Source organism: Uloborus diversus, chromosome 9 (genome assembly GCF_026930045.1).
Source record: "Uloborus diversus isolate 005 chromosome 9, Udiv.v.3.1, whole genome shotgun sequence".
Lineage (NCBI taxonomy): Eukaryota > Metazoa > Arthropoda > Arachnida > Araneae > Uloboridae > Uloborus > Uloborus diversus.
Window position 1 is genome coordinate 30,252,707 of NC_072739.1, and position 18,665 is coordinate 30,271,371.

At 32.4% G+C, this 18,665-nt stretch overlaps 1 protein-coding gene across 3 annotated transcripts in view; it reads left to right on the forward strand.

Annotated features, from left to right (window-relative positions):
* Positions 1 to 18,665, forward strand: part of LOC129229428 (polyglutamylase complex subunit TTLL1-like) — a 120,597-nt gene that overhangs the window by 82,627 nt on the left and 19,305 nt on the right. For all 3 annotated transcript variants that reach the window (XM_054863734.1, XM_054863736.1, XM_054863735.1), the window contains 4 exons: positions 2,471 to 2,533; positions 4,508 to 4,548; positions 8,281 to 8,436; positions 9,683 to 9,736. In XM_054863734.1, coding sequence (XP_054719709.1) covers positions 2,471 to 2,533; positions 4,508 to 4,548; positions 8,281 to 8,436; positions 9,683 to 9,736 — 314 coding nt within the window. The remainder of the gene's footprint in view (positions 1 to 2,470; positions 2,534 to 4,507; positions 4,549 to 8,280; positions 8,437 to 9,682; positions 9,737 to 18,665) is intronic.

Below are 18,665 nucleotides of genomic sequence, written 5' to 3' on the forward strand. Positions count from 1 at the left end.
ATCTAATTTCGTTTCAGTGGAAATATTCTTAAGTAAGAAACGGGTGGTGGTACCATCATTAAGTAATTTAGTATCAATGTCAATTTTAAGAATTTCGTTTTTTCCTAGTAGTAATTTAGCGCCAGCAGCGCTGTACGTTTTGATTATGATTTGGTTTGATCGCGTAAACTCGATGGCTTCAATGGATTTATGGCACGATATAGTTTTTTCAATGTCTTGTTTGATGTCTTTTGGTCTGTTAAGAGGCAGTCCTGTGTTTGCACTATTGTTTGCCTGGTATAGTATGCTAAATGATTTGCCACCATTCCCTGAGATAGCGTCATTTACCGAAATCTTGTCAGAAATCGTTGAAAAATAATTTTCAATTTCAGTATCCGCCATGGTAAAATTTTTATCTTGAAGGCTGGACGACATCTCCATAAGAAAAATATAGCAAAAAAACCTTACCTGAGCGACTTTGACAGAAGCACAAGAACACATAAGAAAAAACAATTCAAGAGGGAACAGCACGAACGAGAAGGAGACTCTTGCAGGCCCCGAGAAGCACAGGAAAAAAAACCAGACCAGCAGAACCAGCCATATGGCATGCAGAGCAGACTCGCCCTGAGAGCGACAAAAAAAAAAGAAAAAAAATCAAAAAATTTTAGGAAACTTCATGCCCCCCCCCCCCCATCCTAGGAAGGTCGACCCAACACTCTTGAGTGCGACGAATGAAAGAGAAACGATGAGAGAACACACGAGCAGTTCTCGAATACCAGACAGTTGCGGTCACCAGCATTCAACCATTCACTATCCGAGAACACCTGCACCGGAAAACACCATCAAACTGAAAAAAGAATAGCCAACACATGTGTAAACAACAGCAAGTGTTGCCAAATCGTATGTATAAAAAAATAAACAATAAACCCTAGAGTTAGTTTTTAATTCTAATAACAATGAAGGCTAAAATTGAGATTATTATGCTAACTTAAATAAATAATTCAACAAATGATAACATCCATTACTTAGTTTGACAGAATTATTACTGCTTGAAAATGATATGTCTGTTACTCACAAAAATATATATAAATATAAAAATAATTAGTTCAGATTTTTTATATAAATAATATAAACAATATAATTAGAAAAAATGAGTGAAATATTTATATTTAATGTGTAATAAATCATAGGACCTGAAAATTGTGAAATTTAAGTAACGGATAATTAATGATATTTTAATGTAACTTTATAATGCTTTAATAAATAATATAGAACTTTAAGAATGTTTTTTTAGATATATTATACCCCAATGTTATTACAAAAGTCGACCATTATTTTCCTAGCTTTTGAACTTTCTGCAGAGCAAAGATAGAATACAGTAGAAGACCGTTATAACGCCGACCTATATAACGCAATTCTCTATAAAACGCATAACTTTTCAGAAGTAAAGAATAGGTTTTGAAGTTTAAAAAATCCCTCTGTTTTGCTTTGCAAACATAAAAAGTGCTAGGCAAATTAAATCTTGAAAGTTTTTCATCTTTCCATCTTAATTCAAAGCTTTTAAATTGAAAATTAGTACTCTTAGTAAACAGAAAATACCAGATGGCTCTTGAAAATGCAGCTGTTATGCAAACCACAAAGCTAGCAGAAGTGCAGGATAATGCACTTTCTTTTGATTGTGAAACATATTTATTTGTGAATAACTAATTGTAATATTGGTGCTTTAATACTCATTGCAGATAAAACTCATTCTGAAGTGCTAATATATAGATATATTCTGAATATTAGTTTCAAAATTTGTGAAATGATCTATATAATGCAATAACCTGTATAACGCAAAAGCTCTGGTCTCAAGGTGTGCGTTATAACGGACTTCTACTGTAATAGCAAATTATTGCACAGAAATGTTCAGAACTGCGCCATTTTCATATCAAGCATTTTTTTTGGCTAAAATGTTAATATAAATCAAAATCCCTCATGTTATTCTTATCTGCATACTTTTAGCTTTCAAAACATGTATAAAATTGATAATTTTTTCAAATTTCACTTTTACATGTTTTGGTTTACTTTATTGTGGAATTGCCCATATATTTATTTGCCTAAAATGTATTTGACGTACCAGAAATTCTTCCCATAGTAAAATTTGCTAGTGTGAATTTGCATTTCTGTTGAAAGGGCACAAAATCAGGACTCCATCAGCCAGCATAATTAGATAAATGCATATTGTGCTGTCTTCTATATTGATTTTTGGATGCTTCTACTTCAATTAACACGTGTGGCTGGAATATATAGTCGCTGCCCGCTTGGGGGAAAAAAAGTTGTTCATGCGGCTAGACTCGTTAGTCGCTGCCTGCAAAAGTGATAATGTAAAAATTCAGTGTTGCAATGACTTGCTGCCAAGAATGTTAGCAGTTGGCTTTGATTTGTCTTTTCTGCACATATAATTTTTTTTTCGCATAAGGCATGTTCTGATTTATGTCTTTTTTTACAGGTCACTGATAAGTTATTTGATAATATTAGATGGCTGATTATGCATTCCTTGAAATCAGTTGCTGTAAGTGAAAATTATATTTTGTTTCTTTTTTGTATAAGTATTGTATAAAACATTAGAATGCAGTAAATTAGTGCATGATTTATTTTAGAATGATAATGACTATCTACAATTATTACAGCTGTCGAAGCATAACAATAGAAAGTGGCAACGAAAGATAGGTTGAGATTTTTGTATCGTCCTATTTGCAAAATTGTAATGGGAAAGTGATTTTTTTAAAAAGTATTATAAAATAGTATTTTGAGAACAGTGTGTGTATGACTTCAAAGTTTTTCAAAGTATATCAAGATAAAACCCCATCGCAATTTGTACTCCTTCCTCCAGGAGATTGGATTCTCCCTTTTAATTTAGTGTTTGTGCCGTCAAAATGTGATTTTGTCTTTCTCTTGTCATTCAAGGTTTTTTTGTCAACATATTATTTCATACGTTATTTAAATGTTTTTAATGTCTACATGTTTTTTATTACTTATTTTAAACTACCCATGTTTATACTTTTCACTTAAAAACACGCTTACTTTTATATTTATCTATATAATTTATTCCAAAAAATCGTTTGGCGCAGTATAGCCCTCAAGGGCTCTTGCGCAATAAAAAATAAACCAACCAACCAAGATAAAACATTACTAAGTAGTTAAGACATTAGCCAGCATAACATTGAAAATACAGTTGACTATTGATAACTCGCATATCCCTTTATCTCGATCAAAATTTTCATTCATTCCTAAAATAATTTAGTGTTTTCAATACAAATTTGTCTTTATATCTCAAATGTACTCTTTTTAAATTGAAGTTTTACGAAAGTTTCATTTTATGCATAAAAATGTGTCTAGAATAAGAAGAAAGAAAAGGTCCCCCCCCCCCCCTTTAACAAATTGCTATACCAGCTTATATGAGAGAGATAATTTATTTAAAATACCGTTCCTTAATGCTTACAGTGTTGCAAGGGGAAGTAAAAAGTAGCCGCTTGGGCTATATTTTGCCTTGGCTGATGACCTAAAATTTCATTGCTGGCCAATCTTTGAGAGATTTAAAATTTTGGCAAAAATTGAAAAAAGTAGCCTTTATTCATACTCGACTGAAAGACTGACATTTAGCCTTATGACCACTTCTGTTTAACATTGTCTTGCCTCTAGTCTTCCATGGCTCTTCATCGTAGTTCTGCAGGCAAATAGTGCCTGGAGGTCATTGTTACGAATTGGTTATCTCCGATTTCTTATGTTAGTATGTATCATAGCAAAATTTGTGAGCTGGCTTTCAAACATACTTTTATGCTCCTCGCAGATGATGTTTTCCGATTACAGTGCCACTAATTTTTGCATATTGCAGGTTTACTCAGCGACTCTTGCTTGGCAACATCTTAAAATTTTACACGGTTTGGCTTATTTTCGAGGGAGTTATCATTTTTGTGATTTTTCCTTAATTTATGATAACCAGTGTATATTTTCCTAAACTGTCTTTTGTGAATATTTTCTGTCCAAATAGATATGAAGGAAATGAATTCCATTTTTTAGACTAATTGGACCATTCTGAATTCAATAATTTTGTATATGTGTTTCAATAAGAATTTTGAAGTTAGATTTCTGTCAATTTTATTGACTGTATAACCTCTAACTAAAATTTTGTTTCAATGATTTTAAAGAAGAAATTAATCGAGCTGGGGGGGGGGGAGATTGCTGCATTATTTACTTTTGTAGTATGAATGATGGACTGTTTTGTCTCCCCCCACCCCTCCCAGAACTGTATACAGTTATAAAACATAGATAAAAAATTTAAAAAATAATGCAGTAGAAAAAGGATTTAAAAAAAAAAAAAATTGAACTGTATCTAAATTAGTGTTGGATTCAAATATTGTTTCTTGTATGTTACATTAATTACATCTAATAAATTAGGAGAGTACAGATTCATGTCTTAACATGAAATGTATTTTCATTTTTGTGATTGTTTTGCATTTTTGTCTCATGCTTTATTTTTTTACAGAGTGTAATGGTTAGTGATCGTCATTGTTTTGAATGCTATGGGTAATTTTTTAAATTTTATTTTGTTAATTTAAGTGATAAAGTTGAAGTAAAATTATTTAATGAGTAATTTCTAGATACAAGGGTCAGTCAGAAAGTTTGTTGCATTGCTCAAAAAAACAACCAAAAAAAAAAAGAGTAAAATTTTGGAATAACTTTATTGTTATCTTAAAGTTCTATTCAAAATTTACTTTTTAACGTAACTACCTCCGTAATTTAAGCATTTGTCGAGACGTATTACAATTTTTTCGATGCCTTCCGCAAAAAAATCCCGTTTAATGTCCGATAACCATTGTAGGGGTTGCAGCTTTCACTTCATCATCCAAATAGTATTGCTTTGAAAGTTTTTGTTTCATGGGACCAAAAATAAGGAAGTCATTAGGTGAAAGGCTTAGGGAGCAATAGAAGGTGATCCCACACTTCCCACCTAAACCTGGTCTTTTCTTGCGCTCAGCTTCGTCAATATCTGTACGTCCATTCTAAAACATGTTGCACCATTTCACGATAGCTTGACGTGACATTGCCTTTTCACCATACACTTCATGCTACTGGAACAAAATTTCAGAGCAGTTGCACCTTTCTGCCCACAAAATCGAATCACTGCACGCTTTTCCAATTTGGACGCTACTTGCAGCTGTCGAGACTTGTTTGTGACTGATTATCAGAAAAACTAAATTTGCCTTAGGGAAGCCCCTACGTCACACGATAAAGGTACATGTTTGAAGTATTGCACAGAGTTTCATCAAAATTGTCTTAGACAGAACATATTTGCGAAGTAGTGCAACTAACTTTTTGACTGACCTACGTATTTGTAACTCTACTTAGTCTCTGAAAGTTGGATGTCATGCAGGGGTGCCCACTACACCGAAGGGCAAGGGTGAAGCTCCTAACTATCACAAAGACCCCAGCCCCCAAAAGCAAGAGCCCCCCAAAGTGAAAAATATCCCTCAAAACACTCCCCTAAAAATTTCAATGGCTCTGTATGTGCCATTGAAATTTTTAGGGTAATTAATCCTTGGTGAGCATCCCTGTGTCATGTAAAGTCAAGCATATATACAATGAAGTTAAAAGGACCCAATGAAAATTGTGTTACAACTGTATTTTTGTTAAAAAAATAAAGAAGAATAAAGAAAAAATACATACATACAGAAAATACAGACTAAAGCAATGTTAAACAATTTTACTTACTTATATTTTGGATACTGAGGAATCGAATAGGTTTTGCTTTTTCCATAGAGTGCATTACATATTTTTTGATTGAATTCTTTTTATTATATCGCTTATTTGGAAGAAGATAAAGCCACAATACAAAGAAAGAAAATTTTACTGGAGAAACGTTTGAAGTTGAATTCTTCAGGCAACTTGCATTAACCCTTCAAGCGGCCGTGACGTAAAATTCCTTCACCCAGCGATGTATTGAAGAGCGGCCGTGTCGAAAAATTTGGCCTTGAATATTCTGCTTTGAGAACGGCTGCGGCGTAAAATTCTATGGAAGAATATTCATGGTGAAATTTTTCGACACGGCCCGCTCTTCGATACATCGCTGGGTGAAGGAATTTTACGTCACGGCCGCTTGAAGGGTTAAGAAAAGTAAGCTTGCTGTGCTCTCTCATATTAATATTAGAACAAAAAATCTGTTATTATTTTCCAAAGAAGATAATGGCATTTGAAAGCCTTTAAGTGAAAAAAAAGAAAAAGAAAATGAAATATTTCGTATTGTGGCACTCTTCTAGCGAACGAGCGGTATGGTGCAGATGTATGTGATATTAAGAACTTTGTTATTGTTTTGGAGAGGAAAATGGGGAAGCTAGAGATATTGGATCTTAGCATATAACATTTCTCAGACAGTTCACAGAAGGCCTTTTCTGAGGTTACATGAGAAAGCGCATGAACCTTGATAGGATTGGAATCAGGTATTGTTATGAGCAAACTAGTCGGATCATAATGTTTGCTCGGACATTTCGAGAGGTTCAAAGTCTGTTCCTTGTGCTTTTCTTGTTTGTTTATTTTGAGAAAATGCACCTCTCTTTATAACTTTTTCCATGAATGAATAAAATGATTGAGAGTAGAGTACACACTGGTTCAAAATAATACCCAAGAAAAATGGAGCTAATTCTCGAAATCAAGCTAAACATATTCTCAAAATTACCTTGAATTGTATCTTGATTGCAGAGTAAACAATGTGAGGATTTTCCTATAGAAGTTAATTCAGTTGCATTAAATACAACTTGCAGAGGTGTGCAAAGTATTAAATTTTGCATCTAGTTCTTCTGACTCTCACATCTTTCATACGACTCATACTTCAACTCATGCATGAAGTTCACGTAATTTACACTGCTTACTTAGGCAATTCCACAATGAATTCAAGCATTTCAAAGCAATTTTCTTTGAATCACAACAAAGGTGTCTTCTAGTGACATTTAGCCATACATTTTCTAGTTTCAGTCCTAGAATAGCTTTTGAGAGAATGCTCATCAAAAATATGTTTCTTCAGCTTTAGAGATCTAAGCCTCTTGTCAGAATTTGTTGAAAACTGGATAAGTTGGAGAGTCCGCCAGTCGAATTCTATGTAGATGTTTTCTTAAAGAGTCTTATCCTGTTTTAATTCTGAAATTTGCAGCACTTAATCTGGGCAATTTACTTGGAATTGGATCCCTTTACTTGATTAGAAATGATTTCATCTTGAATTGTCTTGAATCTGGATGTGATGGTTCTTTTGATGGAAATGTAGCAAACAGGAGGATGTGGTTTCAGGAAACTAGATCCAGCTTTAAGCAAGGGTATCTGCAAACTTGTTACCCATAGGGACTAGGAACCCACTGCAGAGTAGCTTGTTAGCCATCTAGCGATGAATCAATAGCTTTCATTCCAGAGCAGCTCGATTTTATAAGATAAGACCAAAAAGCCAATACTCGCATGTGAGTAGATAAAAATCAGAATGGCAGTCAAAATATTGAAATACCAAACAATATTTAAATACTTTTCATGAGCAAAGAATCTTACTAGGCACTCATTTTTACGGCAGCTGATTAAAAAATATATATGTAAAGAAATTTACAAAATAACAAATGCCAATTTTTACATATTTGGCGAAATTTCAACTGTCCGGCGGGGAGTCTAAATATATTCTGCTTACCAAAAATTTTTTTTAAAAAAAGAACACTTGATTCCAATACAGAAGGTTTTCTACCATAGACAATTAAAAACATACCTCTGCTTTTTTTTAAATTTTAGAATCTCAATTTTTACATATTTTTGAAACTTCAAGGGCCTGACATAGGATCTAAATATATGCTAATTTCTAAAAAAAAAATATAATCAAACATTTGATGCCAATACACAACTTTTCCCACCACAGGCAATTTCAGTTTTTCAAAAAAGTTCAAATCTACCCACCCTAGTGTGTACTTGAGTTCATGTACCCATTCTTTTGAGTAATTTAAAAACTCTAATAATTTAACATTCTCTGTTGGTGCAGACATACCTTATAAGCAATATCAGTTGAGCAGGAGGTATGGTTCTTTAACACATAATGTTTCATGATTGGCTGTCAAACTTTTAATAGGTGTGAAAGAAAGCAGTGCAGTGTTAAATTTTTTCTAAAATTGTATAAATTTTAAGAAGTTAATTATGCTAAAATATAGTTAAAAACAGATTTAAAATATTTTACTTTTTTCTTTTCTAACTTGGCAATAAATTTTAGTTTTGAATTGAAATTTCTGTTTTTCTTTCAAGGTATGACATTATCATCAGTGATGATCTTAAACCATGGCTGATAGAAGTTAATGCCTCCCCGTCCCTGACTGCCACAACTTCAAATGATCGAGTAATGAAGCAGAAACTCATAGAAGATATTTTTAATATATGCTTAGAAAATGGAGACTATCCAAGGTAATGCAGTGAGTTTTTTACATCTAATTTGTATAAATACCTTAGAAGCTTTTTTAAGAAATCAAATCATAATACAGTTGGCTCTCTGTTTAACGACTTTCAAGGGACCACAAAAAAAGTCCTTAAGTAGAAAGAATCCTTAAATAGAATGCTTTTAACACTATAATGGACCATCTGGGACCTTGAAAAGCCGTCTTTAAATAGAGGAAGTCGTTAAATAAAGCGTCGTTAAACAGAGAGCCCACTGTATCTTCTTTCATGTCAAGGATAAACCACATTAAGTCAAACTTTCAGATCTTAAGTTCAGTTTGAAATTTTGTCACAAATATTTATGAATAAATGGAAATATGCAATGACAAAAATAATTATTGTTTCAATACACGTGTTGCAATGCTGTGTAGTGTACTGGAAAAAAAGAGGGTGTGCTTACAGATGCAAGTGTAAGTTAATGAAATCAAAAGGTGGGAGGATACTAGTGTAAAAATTTAAAAAAAAAATAGGGATACACCATTTATACCTGCATCTTTCGTGGACTACATCACCGATCACATGTTTAGTTTTCTTCAAGGATATTGAGAAACATTTAACTGAAGATTCTGAGCATTTAAATTTTTGACCTAAGCCCTTTATCCTTGGCATTAGAAGACAAAATGAAGTTTTTTCTTTCCTATTTGTGAAACAAAATGAGCTTAAGACTTAATTTTTTTATTTTATTACTAGTGCGACTGGTTGAAGTCTATTTCTAACTGACTGCAAAAAAAAAAGTTATGAGAAGTATCTGAATTCTTTTTCCTTAATTAATGCAAGTTTTTAATTATTTTACTTTATTTCTCCCAAGCCTATTTTAATGTTATCAATTTTTTGTTTGTTCTCTTTAAAAAGAAAAAAATAATAAATAATTTTAATACTTTTAAGCCTCATAAAAAATAACCTTAAAATAAAAAGAGAAACCATTTACTGCCAACCAAGGTGACTTTGTTGTGTGGTGAATTAGCCCTCTTTTTTCAAATGTTAGTTTCGATCATTTTTGAAGCTTGATAGCAAATTCAGTTTTTATTTTATATTTACAAAAAAGAATGTTGTCCTACTTCAGAAATGATGGAAACTATCACAATTAAAAGTGAACAGATTCATCCCAGTTGATGGTATGAATTTGATTTTCTGTATGAATGTGACTTTCTATAATATTTTTTCATTGTTTACATATTTGAGGTAACATTTTAAAATGTGTTTCTTTTCATTTCAGTGCAAAGTGGAACAAAGTGCCTGAAAAATCTGCCTTAGGAAATTTTGATATTTTGTGAGTATAAAAAAATACAATATTCTTACATTGAATTGAGTTTCAACTATTTATTTTTCAATTCAAAATTTTTTAGGAATAGTTGGTCTAACCTATAGGCCAGTGCCAATAATGTTTCAGACCAAAAAAATTTAGAACAGGATAAAACCAGTTCGAAAGGTAAGAAAATCTAAAAACATCAATAGGAAAAATAAATTACGGGCGAGCTGAGTTCGGGAAGGGGGGTGTAGGGGGGTTTAAGGGGGGGGAAAACGGTTTATCACAATTTCCGGAAAAACTAAGAGTCCTATCGAAACAAACTAAATTGCAAAGTTGTTGGTAATAAAAAGATCTACAACTTTTGCATTTGCACTTTTTTTCTATGACCTCAAAATATATGCGAAAAATTCAAAAACCGACTTTTTGGTTTTTTATTTTTATCTCCCACAAAAAAATTTTTTTTTTCACTAAATTTAATGAAAAGTTACCTTATTATGTCCCAAATACACTGTAATTTTTTGGATTTAAAATATTTATTTTTTCTCCTTATTTTGGTTCAGTAGTAAAAAAGCATCAGAATTTTCAATCAAAAATTCTCACGTCAAAATTTCTGATTTTTTTTAAAAATCGGAGTAAGTTTTTTTCGTTGGAATCTCTACTTTTTGATGTTATAAAAAACAATATACAATACTATGGAAACTTTTCGCAAAAAATGAAGAAACTCAAAAAAACACGAATTTGAAAAAAAAAAAAAATCATCACTATGTAAAATTTTAAGCTATTTATTAAATTAACTGCAAACACAATAATTAACAGCAAACGCAATTGGAAAACTGATTATTTTTCATAATATTCAAGGTTACACAGTTCGAAATTGCGGAAATTACTCATTTATCCCATCCTACAGTGTAGCTTGCTATTCGTAACTCCAAAAAACTATAGGGGGCACTGCAGTCACCGTCTAATGGTGGATGAGAAGGGTATAAAACAAATGCATGCTGTAGCTTGATTTTTATTATTTTAATATATTTTTATTTTCAGTTTGTGTCAATGTAACATGGAAAATTTCATTTTTTGTGTAATTAAAGTGCAAATTTTAATAAATAGCTTACAATTTTACATAGTGATGATTTTTTTTTTTTTTTTTCAAATTCGAGTTTTTTTTATTTTTTTCATTTTTTGCGAAAAGTTTCCATAGTATTGTATATTGTTTTTTATACCATTAAAAAGTAGAGATTCCAACGAAAAACACTTGCTCCGATTTTTTAAAAAAATTAGATATTTTGACGTGAGATTTTTTGATTGAAAATTTTGATGATTTTTTACTACTGAATCAAAATAAGGAGAAAAAATAAATATTTTAAATCCAAAAAATTACAGTGTATTTGGGACATAATAAAATAACTTTTCCTTAAATTTAGTGAAAAAAAATTTTTTTTGTGTGGGAGATAAAAATAAAAAACCAAAAAGTCGGTTTTTTGAATTTTTCGCATATATTTTGAGGTTATAGAAAAAAAGTGCAAACGCAAAAGTTGTAGATCTTTTTATTACTAACAACTTTGCAACTTAGTTTTTTCGATAGGACTCTTAGTTTTTCCGGAAATCGTGATAAACCGTTTTCCCCCCCTTAAACCCCCTTCACCCCCCCTTCCCGAACTCAGCTCGCCCGTAATTTATTTTTCCTATTAATGTTATTAGATTTTCTTACCTTTCTAACTGGTTTTATCCTGTTCTAAATTTTTTCGACTTTTTACCATTTTCAAAGCTATTGGCACTGGTCTACTATGCGTGTGTTTCTTGCAAAAATCTTTCCGTATAATTACTATAGTTGCTGCAAGTTTTATCTTAAGTTATACTATAGTAGATTATTTTAATAGTAAGTGACTTGCAGGGGTTTTGACACTCCAAACTAAATTGTTTTATTGACATTTAAGGATGACTAGTTTGTTCATCCACATGGTGGTAACAAAAACCTAGGAAAAAAAGTTTCCTGATACTCCCTGATTGAGCTCCGAAAATTTCCCTGATTTTATAATCGCTACTATCACACAAATTTAACCACAAAACTGTTTCACTTTTTTGCCATATTGGGTCAAAAAATAAGCACATATTTAATATACATATTTGTATTTAAATGGATTATATAAAACGAAATCTGCATTAAAAACTATCATATGCATTGATTTTATTGATTTATGATAATTTTTAATTTCAGCAAACAAATTGAATTTTTACTTACAGTTGGCTTTTTTTCAAACAAGCTTACTCAACTGAAAAGCCAAATTTACAGAGAAGTTGAACATTAAAAAAACATGCATTTTTTAATACTTACATTCAATTTCAATACTCAGCTTTTGTATGATAAATTTTAAAACATGGCAATAAGCAGAGTCCTATATCACAGCCAAGGCAAAAGTATCTAGTTTCTTTTCTAATTCGTTTTCTATTATCATTTGGTTTTGAGCAACATACAAAGCACTGCCTCGTTGGTCTCAGTTTATTTTCGTTGGGGGGAATAATCTCTAAGAAGTGTCTCTCCGTCAATCGTAAGGGATTTGGTAAAGTTCCTGGTTGGCTTTTTTCATGTTTACTGATCCATACTTTTCAATCAGACGATCAACCAAGTCTAGCCGAAAATTCAAATGAGAGTTTTTTCCTCCATCCTTCTGGTATAGAACAAATGTATTCTACACTGATACATCAAAGAGGTGGAAAAACATTTACAGTAGAACCTCTCAATAAGGGACACTAAGGGGACCAGATGTTTTGTCCCTTAAATAGAGGTGTCCCTTCTTCGGAGGTGGATGATTTGATGCATGCTGTGTACTTACTAAGTAGTATAATATCACAATAAGCATTACCTATTAACACTTAAGATTAAGTACTGAAAATGTGTCATTATGTTAAATAAAATTCATAATTATTCAAATGTCTAAGTTTATATTATTTTATTAATTAAAGTTTAATCAAAAATTTTGTAATGGCAAAGTTTCGTAGCATACAGAAATAATTTTGAAGTAATTCATTACATGTACTTGCTTTATGTTACGTAATTTACAATGTAATTCTATGTGAATTACAATTAATGTCCAAAGTTTTGTATACAAAGCTAATTAGTTGCTGTGCACTCTTCATCGGCCTGGAATCGACTTGAATAAATTGTTGAGAGGGCAAATTATGCATGTTAATTTCAGCAAGTGTTTTTTTACAATACATTACTTGTCTCCTTCACATATGTTTATGTCAAACTTACCTCAGTTAATTTTTAGAGGAAAAGTGAAACTTGAAATGCAGTATATTCACTATTTCTTATGTCTAATGTATTCTATACATTATTTCTTGCATTTTTTTTTTTTTGACTGTCCCTTAAACAGAGTGTCCCTTAATTAGAGGTAAATACATAGAAGTTCTTATTCAAAGGGACTGGGACCAGAAAAAATGTCCCTTAAATAGAGATGTCCCTTATTCGGAGGTGTCCCTTAATGGAGGTGTTCTACTGTATTTTTTTGTAATATTTTTCCCTCTCTTCTTTATGATGGGATAATTTGTGAGGTGTTGATCCATTCTATCAACACCCCCCATAGTGTTCTTGTATTCCATAACAACTTGTCGCTTTTTTCTGATTTCGTTGTTATGGGAAGCCATTTCAACCATTTCAGGACTGTGTATAGTGGATAATAAGGTTACAACATTTTTATCCATCCATGTGATAATGCAAACTTTTCCTCTTTAATAAGCACAAATTTCGCCTTTTTTCAGCTTTTTGGACTGTAATTCCTTTGGAATATCTTTTTTGTTTATCTTCAATGTACCATAAATATCTGTTTGATAGTTGAGAAGCAGATCTGCAAGTTCTGGGGATGTATAATAGTTATCTGTTGTAAAACAATATCCTTTATTTAATCATGGCTTCATAAGTGTCATTACTACTTGAGATGACTTTCACAGATGTTGACAGTTATCATCTTAGAGCGTCCCTTTTCCAGTATATGTAATAAACCTATATACATAACCGGATTTCGATTTGCACAACATGAACGTGTTTATAACGAATCGCGATCTCTTCAGCGGTATATATTGTTTCCAGTGTAATCGCCCCTTAAAAAGCATAAAGCTCTCATCGATTGTTACATCTCTTTCAGGAGTTATTGATTCTTGATAACGCTTATTCAAATGTTTGATTACAGGCCACAGTTTTTGTAACTTTGGAGACTCATGTGTTTTAGAATCAAATTTAGAGTCATCAAAAAAAATGTAAATAGCAGTGAATAATTTGAAATCGATAAGACATTGTTTTTGAAAAAAAATGGCGTTGATGTTTGAGTGCCTTTTACTTCAATATTGTTCAGCATCAGGTTTTTTTCACAATTCCTTGTAAAAGGTTCAAAGCAAGGAACACTTTAATCTCGTTTTTTGTCGTTGGTTCCCATTTTTTTACTTTGCTTCTTAGAAGGTTACTATTTCGAATACTTTTATCAGCATACTTATTAGTTTCAGAAGCTATCATTTTCAATGAGGTTATCATCAAAGAAAATTTCAAGAAACTGCAAAGTTCCATCATTTACATCCATATTTGTATAAACACCTGGTTGCACTGTGAAAGCAAATCTCGGTGGTGGTGCAGGAGAATTATTAGTGTCAAGTTCACAAAAGTTACGTACTTGAATTAAATCATCTGAAGTTTCGGCTTCCTCATCACTTGAGAAATCCGATGATGAACTTTCACAACTGCCAGAGTTATTTATAGATATTTCGGATTCACTTTCTGAACCATTATCAGAATTATAATCACATATTAGCCACTCACTGTCACTCATTTTTCTAATTTAGCAAAAAAAAAAAAAAAAAAAAAAAAAAAAAACGAGAAGAAATAGAATCTACAACATTCATACTGAAGACATGTGCAAACAAAAGCAGCTCTTTTCCTGTCTAAAGAAAAAACAAAATCAAACCAGTAAGGAAAATAGTTTTCAATCCACTATTTACTGGACAGCTAGCGACATCTATTAGAAATACTGAAAACGAATAAATATGAAAAGATCGGGCAAAACAGTGCAATAGCGGAAAAAAATGAACTGCCCGAGCGGCGCTCGGGAATGTCAGTAGAGGCACTTACTCTGTGCCTGAGCAGTGTTCGGGCAAAACAGTTAAGTGATTAAAGGTAAAAACAACATTAACATGCATAACATTTGCAAAAAACTTACAAAATGTTTCCAACAGGAAAAGTGAGTTAATGAGTAAAAAACAGTGGACTGAAGCTAATAGCTGTCATTTATTTTTAAAAAATCAATAAGCTCTTTCCTTTACGTAGAAAAAAGTTTCCTTTTAAGTTTTGTAAATTGCGTGTTGTAAGTTTTAACATTTCATTCATAAGTTTTTTAGCACTAAAGTAATCTACTTATATTTTCATCAAATATTATTTTGCGAAAGAAAAATTCGAATTTTTTAAACAAGCAAAGTTCTAGCATATCAAAATAACATAGCAAAGACAATGATAGCAAATACAATACAATGATAATTAATCATTTTTACATTGTTTCAAAATGGAAAAAATATCTTTTAATGTATATGAGAAGTAATGAAAGAAAAAGAAAAAAAAAAACTATTTTTTAAAGCAATTCTAAGTGCAGACATCTCTTCTTCAATTTGAAGTCTTTCTTTTTCAGCTTGCATCAACTGTTTTGCTTTTTTTGATTCCAGATTTTATTAGGTTGGTGTCCTCTCTTACTTTTCAGTAATGCCTGTTGACTGTTTTCCTCCTTGAGCTGAGCTTCTTGAGCTTCCGAGTATCTAGCTCTTGCAATGCGGGCAGCATGTATCATTTTACGGGTAATTTGCATCTCAGACAATCCAGTTCTCATAGTGACATAGTCTTAGACTCTCCTTCTTGCAATTACAGATTCCTCTTTCATGTTATCTCACAGGCAGTCACTGTTTACAGAGAAACCTCTTTCAATATTGGCATTTCCATGTGATAATATCATCACCAATTTTAATATTTTTAGTGATTCTTTGGAACTGCCTTCAACAACCAAATTGTGTCAATTCAAATGCACACCAACCGCTAGCCTTTGCGCCTGCTTTAAAAGCATTGTTTAGTGCATGTAACCACATGGTCCAATAGATCCCATGCACCCACAAGGTCCAATAGACAGCATTTGTGGATTATCAGGATTTTGTTCCAGAACGTGTCTCTGAAGTTTGAAAAATTTTAAATTGTTGTCTGGGCCATTCATGGAAATTTGTAGAATACTTTTCAAATGAAAAGGTTTAACCCGTTCAGACCGGCGAAAGAAGAACGAAACTTTCCCCTCGGCCTGCGCGCCTCGGAGGTATACGCACGCACGGGCCCTAGAGATTTTCCCCGCTAACCCTAATTTCATACAAAAATTCATATAAAATCTGTGCTTGGGTGAATTTGCTGAAATTTTCAGTAAGTTGTTATTGAGAGCATCCACATATACTGCAAGAAAATTTTAACGATACATTGAAAAGCAATTACGAATTCGAAAGAAAATGGGTTCATTGTAATAAAAAGGTTTATATATATATATATAAAAGACAAAAAAGATTTATAAGCATAGCAAAATAGTATTCAAAATAAAGATAAACAATTATAAAGTCAATATTAAAAGCTTAAATGTATGAAACTAAAAAATGTTTAAAAATTTTGTAGGTTATGATACATCTCAAAACACTGCTCAGGACACAACCCTACGTTGCAAGTTTTGCATTGGTAATATGATAGCTTGCGTTTCTTTTCTTTTAAAGAACTTTTTTTGCACACTACACATTGTCGCCTTGACTTTTTACCGTTACTATCAATATATAAACTCGGAAAATGGCGCCCAGAGAGTCGTAAAGGATTGGCAACATGTGATGTAGTTTGTGCTCTAACTGGTCTCACATCATTATATCTTTCGACCATTTGATGAACAATTTTTCTTCTAAATTCCAAAGCTGAACTTTTCACGCCTTTTTGTTTACCGAATAAAATATTTGCATTCAATAGTGCCATGTCCAAAAAACCAAAAAATAATTTTTTGTACCATTTTACAGTTTTTCGGAAAGTTGGGTAGTGATGCATAACAGAGTCTCCAGTATCAATTCCACCCATATATTTGTTATAGTCTACCACACAGTGTGGTTTTCTTATTTCCTCTCCCGTTTTTTGGCTTCTTTTCCCGGTATTAATTTGCTCGTTTCCGTGGAATGTCGATAACATGAGAACATCTTTCTTTTTGTCTTTGAATCCAAACACATTGATATTGTCTTTTTGAAACGCAATAGGATTGTGTTGAAAACGACTGGGTAATTCCTTCGGCATACCCTTTCTGTTTTTCTGCACCGTTCCACACACATTCGTTTTTTTCTGCAGAAGGTGGGTGGCCAGCTCGGGAGGAAAAAAAAAAACTGTCAAGGTAAAGATTGTAGCCTTTTCCTTGTAAATCAGCGAGTAAAGTTTTCACAATGCGTTCTCCATACAGAGCCCCTGGTTCCGTCAGATCCGTGTCTTTACCTGTATAAACAAGGCAATTCCAGATATATCCAGATTTTGAGTCACAGAGTTTGTATATTTTAATGCCATACCGAGCTCGCTTCGAGGGGATATATTGGCGAAAACCAAGTTTTCCTTTCCAAGGAAAAAGACTTTCATCAACAGATATTTCACGATCCGGCACAAAAAGGGTTCTAAAATTTTCTATTAGTTTTTCTATTACGGGACTAATTTTGTCAAGTGTTTTTGCATCTGGGTTTGATGTAAAATGCAGACATCTCATAATGTCTACGAACCTGTTTCTCGACATGACAGAACAGAAAAAAGGAGTACACAAAATTGGATCCGCAGAGAAATCCATTTTTATAGAAGGTTTTTTTATGATACTCGTAAGAATAACCAACGCCAGAAACACCCTTATTTCATTTCCCGTCACTTCAGCTATGCACTTAAGATCTGGGGATTTTGATGTTGACGGAGCTTCGGAGTTGAGTTCCTCAAGAATTATTTTTGAAAACTTGTTTGTTTCCTTGACAATGATTTCAATAATCTCATTTGTGAAATACAAATTAAAAAAATCCAGTTCTTCACTAGGATGTGAACTGCTTACGTTCATACCACTATTGGCAGTAAAATCCAGAGAGGGTAGTTGTTTGGGATCAGTGTTCCAATCCTTCTCATTTGAACAGCCCGCACTAGAATCCACATTTAAATTGTACCCATAATCAACAATTTCTGTATCATCTGAGCAATCAGATTCACTTGAACTTTCACTCAAAGAATCACTTTCATCTAATTCATCTAATTCACTGTCTGGTTCATTCATCAATCTAGATATTTCACTCTCGTTCAAATATCTCACTCTTTTCGCCATGATAACTAAAATGAAACTTACCCAAAAAGCACGAAATTCTTGATGGACTATAATTCTCCAGCATAAAGCAAGAAAGAGAATAGCCCAAGTTTTGCAAAGAATAATGATAATTCAAAGCTATTAAATTAGCAAAGTGTAATACGCGATTGGAGTAGTCGAACTATTAAATAGAAATTTATCTTCAGCTGCATGAAGAATCTTACATTAAGTGACGAAAAGTCATTCTTTAAAATATCAACGATTTATTAAACAATTAACAATTGTAAAAGATAAAATGAGAAAATAATAAAGTAACTTGAAGAATCAATAACTCAAAGCCATACGCAAAATTAAAGTATAATCATGAACTTTGTAGACCTATTATATCTATTTACTAATTCTATTAAGTATTACCGAATATTCCATTGAAGAGGTTTTCATGATCTCTATTCATAGATCTCTAATACTAACATTTCAATAATGCATCACGAACACTAAGTTCGGCGAGTTCTAGTAGAATCTATTAGATCACATCTAACTACCGATCAGAAAACTAACTTCCTATTAATCCATTCCAAAAACTGTGAATGGCTATCTCG